This window comes from Talpa occidentalis, unplaced genomic scaffold (genome assembly GCF_014898055.3).
Source record: "Talpa occidentalis isolate TD23 unplaced genomic scaffold, MPIMG_talOcc4v2.1 talOcc4.6, whole genome shotgun sequence".
Classification (NCBI taxonomy): domain Eukaryota; kingdom Metazoa; phylum Chordata; class Mammalia; order Eulipotyphla; family Talpidae; genus Talpa; species Talpa occidentalis.
Window position 1 is genome coordinate 135,941,266 of NW_023604972.1, and position 10,282 is coordinate 135,951,547.

Here is a 10,282-nt window from a genome sequence, read left to right on the forward strand (position 1 = left end):
TGACGGATCAGCTGCATCAGCCCCGATGCTGCCTCCTGCCCAGCCCCAGCCAGATCTGAGGCCCTTGGCAATCTTGTTGTGAGCCCATCGCCCACTGTTGAGTCCACACTGCATTTATGGTAGCTGCTTAGTAGCCTAACGCACCCCTCGGCACATTGCTTTGAATTGTCAGGCTGAAGAGCCATGTGGAGCTGACGTCACTGGCAGCTCCCTCGGGGATATTTTGCAGCACCCCCAACATCCCACACCGGCCGCCCCTCTGGAGGCAGGGCCTGCCTGCCCCCGGCCTGCGCCCTGGCTGCCCGTCAGCCCTGAGAGTGGGGTCACGGGCCTCGGTGCCCCAACCAGCTCACTGTAGTTTATGAGGGTCACTAACCCCATTTCTGAGGGGACCTCTCCATCCTCCCGCGAGCATCTGTTCTTGGAGCTTTGTCCTTTGCGAGGACTGAGTCCTCCCTCGTAGAAGCGGCCCCTCCCTCTCTTGGGTGCCTGATGAGGAGGGGCTCGGGGGAGCAGCCATGCCTCCTAATTCTTGCAGACGCCAGGACCCGCCGAGCAGGTGGCCATGGGTGATGGAGGGAATCCCCCGGGACCGGGGCCTTGGGGGCTGAGAAGCCAGTTGAGGAGACGGAGCCTGTGGGCCCAGCCGAGAGTCGGCCAGCGCTGCTTAGCTCTTCTCCTCCGGACAGCCCTTTCCTGTGGCGCTGGCTTTGGGGTCACAAGCGACATCACGCTTTATTCAAAACACTTTGGTTTCTTACGAGGCCGCTGCCTCGGCGCCTGGTCCTCTGCCTGCTCGCGGGTGCTTTTGGAGCCATCCCAGATTTTTAGAGAAATACGGTCCCAGTCCTACAAGGAGATTTCACCCTGCTGGCAGCTGCCAGGACTTGCTGTATGGGAAACAGAGGTTTATTCCTATTAAATGTGCTCATTCGGAGCCTCAAAGAAGGCCTTAGGAAGGTGCCACCCTCCCTTCTGCCCCCGGCTAATGCTGTGTCCTTCGAGATGCTCGAGTTGGACTTGAAGAAGCGAATCTGGCCTGAATTCCTTCTCCACAGGGAGGAAAACTACTAATTTTCAAGATAGTCTGGCCAACGCTGGAAGCCGAGCCTCTTCCGTCGCTCCATCGCCAGGGGCTCCGGCACGGTCAGCTGGCCAGGTGGCAAAAATCAACCTGGTCAGCCTGGCAGGTAGCAAAAATCAATCCCCGTGCCACTGCTGGCTCCTTGCAAGCCTTCAAGGCCCCTCCACGAGCCCCCAGGACACTGAGGACCGTCCTGGAAGGCTGCGTCTCAGCTGGGAGGGAGCGACGGGCTTTGGTGCTAAGACTCGTCACCCCGAGACTGCCCTGGGGAGCCCAGGACGACGGCTGATCCGGGAGTGACTGGGGCCCAGCCTCTCTTCCCTCTGCTGGCCAGGGAGGAGGCAGCAGGGCTGGGCTGCTGCTGCCGTTTCTCTTGGAAAAGAGTAAGACAACCCTGTGCCGCCTGCGTGGCCATGGCTTCCGAATTCTGCAGCGCAGAGGCGTTGGCACTTACGTCCCGAGGTCCCCCAGGCCCTCCCCGAGGCCCTGCTGCCGAGCCGTGGCCGCACGGCCGTTGTTGCTTCCTGTCCAAACCGGCACCCCTTCGAGGCCGTGCCAAGAAAAAGCGCCAAATCGCATCTGGAGCTTACAACAAACTCCTCTTTGGGGTTCTCTGCACGTGCCAGCACGTCCTTCTGCCGAGGGCATGACCCGGTGGGAGCTCCAGGCCGTCTTCTGCCGGAAGCAGGCGGCATGGACGCGGCATCTCACCCGGGCTGCGTGCGCCTCACGCGGGTACACGCTGCACTCAGTTTGGGGAAATGCCTCCGCAGATGGATGGTTCGGGTCACGCCCGCACCCTGCCCCGCCAGCCCCCTCCCGCCCTGGGCAGGTCTCCTCCCGGATGCCGCCCTGTGCTGGCTCCCCAGGTGACAGTCCGATATGGGGCATCACCCGGCACCACGTGGAACAGTGCAGGCTCTGGGCGTGCGGCCCCAGGGCAGGGCCACGTGGCGTGGACCCTCTGGACCATCCTCTCCGTGGCCCCCTCAGGGCCGCCTGTGTGCCAGCCAGAACAAAATGCACACTATAGGGTTGTCCTACCTTTGGCAGGTGACCCAGGGGACAGGTGCCCTGGCACGTATGCAAGTAGGTGAAAGCCAGGAGCCCAGCTCAGGCAGTGGGGTGCACAGGGTCCAGCCACCTATGTTGGCTGCTCTGGGTCTCCAGCCCCAGCCCGCAGCTGGCACTAGGCACATGCTTGTCGTGAGGTTGCCATGGACACCGGCCACGCTGGCGCAGGACAGCCCTGTGTCTAGAACACCTGACGGCCTGCCTCCCTTCACAGCTTCTGCTGACCCTCACCAGCGTGTCCCGTGGCCTGGTGAGGAGGTCGAGGGGCCCTCGCCCCACCTCCCTCACAGAGTCCAGGGGTTGCTGGTGGAGGAGGAAGAGATGATGAGGCGGGCGACATCCTGTCCCTGCAGCTGCCATCAGGCAGGAAAGAGGGTACAGCAGACGCCTCAGACACGGAGGGGGCTGCCTACAGGGGACGCAAGCCGCTGAGCAGGTAAACGAGATGATGAATCAGCAAGTAAACCTGAGGGCCCCGGACAGCCCCTGAGCTGGACGTCAGGCGGCACAGACGGTCACGGGACTCGGCGCCTGACCCACAACGAGGCCCGTGGACACTGGTCTGCCCCGCGGCCTTCCTGTCCCCCTCTCAGGATACTCTGAGGGCTTGCTCCCAGCACGCGGGTGAGGCTGGGCGCTCGTCCGAACTCAGTAGCTGCTTTAAAAAGGTGGGCAGTATGGTGGTGGGGTCATCGTCCGCATACTTGACTCTGAGCCTCTTTTTAATTCTGGGAAAAGCGTGTGACCGGGGGGCATCTTCCACCAGGCAGCAGCTGAGTCTGCAGATACTGAGACCACCGAGGACAGTGTCTGCCTGGCCTTGCCGTGAGTTTAGAGGGGTCAGGTGGCCCCAGTGGCTTTGATCATTATGTGTACTTGACTTTAGCCCGCGCTGTGTCCGGCTGCCGCCCTCCACGCTGCTGAGTCTCCCCGAGCTCTGTGGGACAGCAGCAAACCCTGCAGGTGCCTCAAGCCTCACCGCACACACGTCGGGACGCACAGCTGGGCTGCTCTAGCAGAGAACCCCGATGTCATTTCTGTTGGGGGCACAGCACCCACCATGGTGGGCCCGAGGGCTGCCCCAGTAGGCTGTGTCACTGCTCCCGGGACGTTTGCACAGCAGCTTTCAATCCGAGAGACTAGTAATTAGATGCTCACTGTACTTGTCTTCCTGCATGCAGAGGAGGGAGGAGGGAAAAGCCTAAGGTTGCAGGGTGAGACCCTCCTATGCAGGAGTCTAGAGCTGCAAATATGTGCCCGGGGGGACATCAAGACCCCAGCGCCCCTCACAAGCAGCAGCTGTCCTTTGAGCACCTGTCCCCACCCCACCTGGGTGTCGTCTCTAAGCAGTGGGGGCGCGGTGACTGTAAGTCTCTGTGGGCAGATGCCAGCTAGAGAGAAATCCAGACGCCCCAAGGAAGAGCATCTCCATAGAAACCCGGCCCCCCTGTCTCTGGGACAGAGGCAAGAGTGGGCAGCGAGGATCCTGAAGTCCCAGCACTGGTCAGCAGGTCAGCAGGCGACACTGCAGCTTGTTAACTTCTCATCGGAAGGCAGGTGCTTATTCCACAGCCAGCGGAGCAGGAGCTGACCTGGGCTCTGCCCTTATTAAAAAAAAACTCCTTGCCATGTCTAGAAAGAATGGGTTCCGATTGCTTTGGTTGAAGCAGTTGTGTTGTGTGCGCCTGGAATCAGACCCGTGATGCCCCAGGGAGCAGGGTCACACCTGTCCGAGGTGCCAGGAGCCTGTGGCCACGGCGATGGCTCTGGGTAGCGGCCCCTGAGCCTGACCACTCGCTGCAAGGACCGGCAGCGCCATCTAGTGGGGGCGCCCTGGGCCCTGCGCCCGGGCGGAAGAGGAACCCCCACTCCTGCCTTGGGGAATGAGGTGGCGAGGTGCCTGGTGCTTCCTCTGGCCAGCGGCCACGGGATGATTACTGTAGTGTCTAAAAAATGAGCAACCCAAATAAAGTACCACCAGAAAGATCTTTCAAGAACTGAAATGGCAAGAGAAGGATTTAGTTTTCATGCTTGCTCGGAAATGTGTTTAGAATCACCCCAGGGGGGAATGGTTTTCCCATAAGCCCCATAAAACCCAACAAGGGGTCCAGGCAAACTAAGGCAGCAGAACCTGTTTCTTGATCACCTGCCAGCCCCATCAGCAAAAGACCATTCTCCCCAGGCCTGTACCCCAAATCGCCCACCTCCGTCATGGTGAAGGGGGCCCCGACCTGTTACTCGGTGCTAAAAGTTAAATCATACCTCTTCCTGCGGCTCCGCGCTGCAGCCTGCGCATGTCCTCACCACATGCTCGCCCACGAGTGTGCACACACGTGCATCTGCTTAAACCTTCAATCTGGGGGTCTGTGCCAACTCCCCTCCATGAAGTAGCCGCCATGTGCCCTCTGGTCTGCACCGGTCCCCGTTTATAGGTCCACCTGCCCCTGCTCCTGCCGGGGCCGGCGCTCGCGGTCGCCGATGAAGGCTTAGGGCACGGGAGGGCGTGCACCGGCCCGCTTGGTGATTCTGCTGGTTCCATGTGAGCGGCCGTGGTGTGTGTCAAGTAAATAAGCTACATTGATGTGCGTTTCAATGATTGCTGTCTGGGCGCTCTGGGCGGGGTTTCTCTTTCTTGCCCCTTGGTGTCCATTGAGCGCCGGGTCCCTCTCCTTCCTCGCCCCTGCTCCGGTCCGTCTCGCATCTCATCTTCCCCGCTCTTGCCTGCATCTCATCTCATCTTCCCTGCTCTTGCCTCCGGTCCGGTCCGTGCCCCCTCTGCCACGGGCCCCCTCTGCCTGGTCCGGGTGCCTGCTGCGCCGGGTCTGGGCGGGGCTCCCCCCTTCTCATCTTCCCTCGGGTCCGGGTGGTCCATCTGCCCCTGCTCTTGCCTCTGGTCCGGTCCATCTCCCCTCATGCCTGGGGGCGGGGCGGGTGGGCCCCCGCCCGGAAAAGGCCAAGCGGGTGCCCGCGGGCGAGGTCTGCTGCACCGTATCTGGGTGGGGCCCGGGTCTGCTGCGGGGCTCCCTAGCCGGGGCTCGAGCTCGGGCCGTGGGCGGTGAGCAGTGATCGCTCTGGTGCTTAGGCCCCTGCGCCACTGGGGAGGCCCCCAACCTAGGGGCTTTCCTGATACCTATTAAAGAGCTAAAAACTGACGCAATGTGCGTACGATTGGCAGGGCCTGGAGACAGGCGCGCAGGCCCACCTGGGTCTAATGGGCTAAATGTAGTAAACAAGGCATTTCCCTAACCCGGCACTTCTACTTCCAGGCCAGTTCTGGGTGTAAGTCACAAAAAGGGGTGCATCGCACTTTTTAAATACTTAAGGTAGGCTTACTTTGGGAAATGCAGTCACTGGGTCCCCTAAATTCCTTTTAAGTGAATCTGAGATGCCACTTTAAAATACCATAACTTGAAATTTTGGTAAAATGAAGTTTCTTTCCCTGAGTCGGGGTGTAGCGAGCCAAGGGAGCAAGCCGTGCAGACACCGTTTATGCAATCCGGGCAATGTGGGTTATGCTCTGCACGGAACCCTCATGGAATGCAAAATGAGGGTGTTTCTGCAAACACAGCTTTGCAGACGCCTCGCCCGGCCTTCTCGTTAGCAACTTTTTGTCTAAGCTGCCACATCTCAAGGTGTCGCGAAAGCGCTCTCACTGCTTGAATGGAATTAAGAGTCTTTTACCAATATAAGACGTAACACACGGGTCCACTGGGGCCCGGGAGCACGGCACGGGTTTTGGGGGTCCCCTGTAGAAGCCCCCGGAAGCTCCTTGCTTGGAGGCTGGTGCGCCCCTCATCTTGATCTCGACACCAAAGCCCCGAGCTTGCCCGTGGTTGCAACTCGAGGATTAACCAAGAAGCAAAGTGCCCTCGGCGGCTCGCCCTCCCTTGCCGGGCTCCCTGCCCGCTGGCCCGTCACCTGTGCTCACCTGCAGGGAGGAGGAGCCCCAGGTCCCGGCAAGGGGGTCGTTCTGACATCGTGGCTCATCCAGAAGAGGTTTGCCTGCGCTTCCCCTCCTGAGCCCCTGCACCCCCCCACCCAGCTGCTCAGAATTCCCCTCTGAGCGCATCCCGCTGAGCCCCTTTCCTCTTGTCTTCCAGCCCTCCGAAGCCCACGGTGTTCATCTCCGGCGTCATCGCCCGGGTAAGCCTGCCTGTCCCCTCTCCGCCCTCCATCACCCCCAGCCTCGCCTCCTGACGCCCCCCATTCATCAGCCCAGTCGTCCATCTGGGGCCAGAGGCATATGGGGCAGCCTGGCTGGGCCGGGCGGGCTCTGTCCTTGGGAGATGAGGGCGCCCAGGGCAGAGCCGCCGCCCCTTGCCTCTCCGGCCCCTCTGTCAGCTCAGCCGTAGCCGGCGAATGACCCGCCCGGGCCGGATCACAGCGCGGTTCCAACAGGGCAGCCTCCAGGGCCTGTGAGCCCGAGGAGCGGCCGAGACCCGGGGTCAGGGCCGGGGACGGAGACCTCCGCGGGGAATGTTGGCCTGGGTGCCTCGGGGACCCCACAGCCCGAGGCGTTTGCCTGCGGCCTTCCATGCCACCCCCACCCGGGACCCAGCCCAGGAGGAGGGAGGGAGGCTGCCTGGGGCTGACCCGCGCCCCTGACCCCCTCCCATGCTCCGCAGGGCGACAAGGACTTCCCGCCGGCGGCCGCCCAGGTGGCCCACCAGAAGCCCCACGCCTCCATGGACAAGCACCCCGCCCCCAGGACCCAGCACATCCAGCAGCCTCGCAAGTGATGGGGGCGGCCCCGCCGGCACAGCTAGTTCCCGACCAGGACTGGCGTCTCCCCGGGACTCCAGCCAGCCCCAGCCCTCCCCCCCCCCCCCCCCCCCCCCCCCCCCCCGTGCCTCGCACCCCGTCCCGGGCTAGCCGCGGGCGGGCCCGCACCTGGTCTCCAGGGAGCCCTGGCCGGCGCCTTTGAGGCCCCGGGGTCCCGCAAGTGCCATCCGATCTGCCAGAGCTGAGTAAAGTGCAGTCCGCCCAGTGCAGCCTTGGTTATTTCCGCGCTCGCCCAGCGCCTGCCGCGTGGCCTGGACGAGAGGCTGCGGTCGGGGACCGGATCAAGGTTCGGGGAAAGCGCTGTCGTCTGTCGTCTCTCACCTTAGTAACAGGAGAGTCGCGCCTCTGCACACCGGGGGGAGTGGGGTGAGGGTGCTGGCGGTGGGGTGGGGTGGGTTTCGGGAAGGCGGAGCAGCGAGGACTTCACTTTAGTTCTGCTCCTGGTGGGACCTGGCCGAGCTCAGCTGCCCCAGGAAAGTCGAAGGCAGCCCCAGACCCGAGATGGCCCTTGGACTCAGAGCCAACTGCTGCACAATGAGGACCAGACCGTTGGTCCAGGGGGCGCCCTTCCAGAATGAGCTCCCGGGCGGGTCCCGCGTCCAGCACTGTGGTAAGACCTAGCGGCCCCGCCAGGGGAGCCCAGACACCTGCGTTCCCAGCCGTCACCCCCGAGCTGCCCTCGAGTTCCGGGGTGATCGCGGGCCGGGCGCAGGAGTAGACCCAGCTAACTCCAGAACTGACCGCGAGACGCGACTGCCTGGAGCGCCTGCCCCGTCCCCCAGGGAGAGGTCGAACCCCACATTCCATGTCAGCTAGGAAAACCCGCCTGCCCGTCGCCACCGTCCAGAGTTGGCCCACGTCTGCCTGGGCCCGACGGGCCTGTGCCCTCTGAGGCTCCTGCCGGGCCCCGGGGCTGCTCGCTGGCTCAGGCCGGGGCGCCCTGTCTTCTGAGAAGCCAAAGCTCTCAGATGTGCAGCCCCCAGAGCGCTGCTCTTAGAGCGGCACCTGGGTCCCCAGGGCACTTGCTGCAGGTCGGCAGTGTTGGGAGCGGCCCCCCGGCGTGTGGAAGCATCCCACGGTGCCACGGTCTGCGGGGAGATGCCCCAGCAGATTCCCCTTCTAAGGCTCCCTGCCCCAGGGCCTTGCCGCTGCCGGTGCAGCCCTCGAGGCCCAGGCCCGTGTCTGCACTTCGGGCTAAGCCGCCTTGGAGGCGAGGCTGCCTGGGCAGAGGCGTGGAGAGCGGCAGGCTCGGCCTGAGTGCACCGTCCCCCGGCCTGAGAGGACATGAGCAGCCCCAGGCGCTCTGAGCTCCTCACAGCCTCCGTTTCCCAGGGGCCGGGAGCAGCGGCACTGGCTGCAGCTCCTGAGCACGAAAGCGAAGCTCCTCCCCAACCAGCTCAGCAATCCTGTATGTCAAGAGCAGTGATTACAATAAAGCTCCTGCGTTTCTGCTGGTGGCTTGTGTGTTCCCGATCGCAGCGTTTTCCTCTCCTCGTGGGGGCCGGGGCCTGTGCCCCTGTTTTCTCCAAGGCTGCGCCCTCACGGGGCACCCCATGCCACAGATGGGAAGGCTGGCTCAGCGCCCAGCATGGACTCACAGTCCACGCATGATGGAGGATAAGGGTAGAAAAACTGGAGAGGAGGCGCCACAAGACCAGAGATCCGGCTCCCACACGCCACGAGCTGGAGGTGCGGGGAGAAGGCGTGAACAGCCATTGACCCAGCTTAGGAATGGAGGCCCTCAGCCGCCAGCCCCTCCCAAAGAGAAGGCTGGGTCAGGGCAGCCACTGCACTGGCCGGGGCAGCAGCCCTTCTGCCCACCTGTGCCTAGGCAGGTGCCTCTTTTCACTCTCTGCCTCTGCAGGGCAGCAGCCTCCTGCCTGCCGTGACCTGCACCTGCCCGGGCTTCTCCTCACTGACCCTCTCAGCAGAGGCCGCTCTCCTCAAGGCCCCCGCCTGCAACCTTGCAGGCCTTTCTCAGCAAACCTGTCCCTTTTGGGGCAGCCCTTTCTGCCCGTTTGTGTCTACACAAGTGTCCTTTACTCTTCTCTCCCTTCTATGATAACCTGCCCTTTGGCTAGAACTAACGTCCTGGGGAAACTCGCCGGTGCCGCTGAAAGGGGAGCTCTGGGGAGACCTTTCCCAGAGTGACCCCAAGGACTCCGCTCTCCAACCCAACACCTCCCAAAACAACATCACAAACGTGCCCAGGGGGATGCACAAGTGGCCCCCGAGCCCATAGAAAGATGCCCGCCACTGCTGGCCACCAGAGAAGGGCAAAGCCACGCCAGTGTGGCAGCACCGGCTCCTCACACCCCGGGGGTCCGTCCAGTACCGGGGCAGTGAGGAGGCCGAGGTCTCCTCGCGCAGAGCCGCTGGGGGCAGAGGACGGCAGGCCACGTGCAACGAAGCAGCTCCTCGAACACTGGCCCATGGAGCGACCACAGGGCCCGGCGGGAGCTCAAACACCTTCACACCGAAACGGGCGCGCGGAAGTTTAGGGTGGAAGAAACACCCACGTGTCCATCAGCTGAGCGGAAAACAGAACATAGCTAAGACGCGTCGCTCGGCAGCTAGCAGACCCCGAGGGGGTCCGCGCGGCCCCGCCCGTGGCTCAGCCCCCACTCACCAGGCAGCGGTGGGACCGGCCCCCCAGGTCTCTCCAGCTGGGCTGTTTCCAACACGAGTCACCTTGGTGTGAGGAACTAAGGGCCCCTGGGGCTCCGGGAGCCGTGGGAGAAACTTCCACAACCTTCACTAATGCAGACGACCCCGATTCAGGCCCATCTCCAGGGAAAAACCAAAACCCTTTTATTAGAGAAACTGACCTGAAGGCCGCGCGGAGCTCCAGAGGCGCGGTTGCAGCGTGTGGCGTCGTCTGCTCTGCATCACGGAGACCCCGCCATGAGGCCCGCATCCCATTTCTCAGCTCAGGGTATCAGCCCTCCATCTGCCTCATTTCCTCTAGAACTCACAGCCCTGTCAGTCCTCTGCACGTGTGTGATTACATTCGGTCTTTTTCTCCTGCTGCTCTGACAACGTTGATTTGTTCGCTTGCCCAGTGCAAGAAGACCCCCAAAGAGCGCGGGACTGTCCCCTTCAGCCCAGCGCTGTACCTAGCGTCTCACGTGCAACGTCGTATCTGCAGTCCGTGGGAGACAGACGCGCCATCACGCGTGCATGACTGTGTGCGTGGAATATTACTTGGCCTTGAAAAGGTGTGACGTGCTTTTCATAGTACGACATGGATGCACCTTGAAAACACTAATTCAGCGACAGAAGCTGGTCACAAAGACCATGTGTTAAGTGATTCCATTCACAGGAAACCCCCAAACTAGGGCA

General features: G+C 62.6%; 1 protein-coding gene across 2 annotated transcripts in view; it reads left to right on the top strand.

Moving 5' to 3' along the window:
- Window positions 1-6,942, top strand: part of DAP (death associated protein) — a 31,133-nt gene extending 24,191 nt beyond the window's left edge. For both annotated transcript variants that reach the window (XM_037529451.2, XM_037529450.2), the window contains exons 3-4: window positions 6,259-6,301; window positions 6,784-6,942. In XM_037529451.2, the coding sequence (XP_037385348.1) occupies window positions 6,259-6,301; window positions 6,784-6,897 (157 nt within the window). In that variant the 3' untranslated portion in view covers window positions 6,898-6,942. The remainder of the gene's footprint in view (window positions 1-6,258; window positions 6,302-6,783) is intronic.
- Window positions 6,943-10,282: the final 3,340 nt, after the last annotated feature.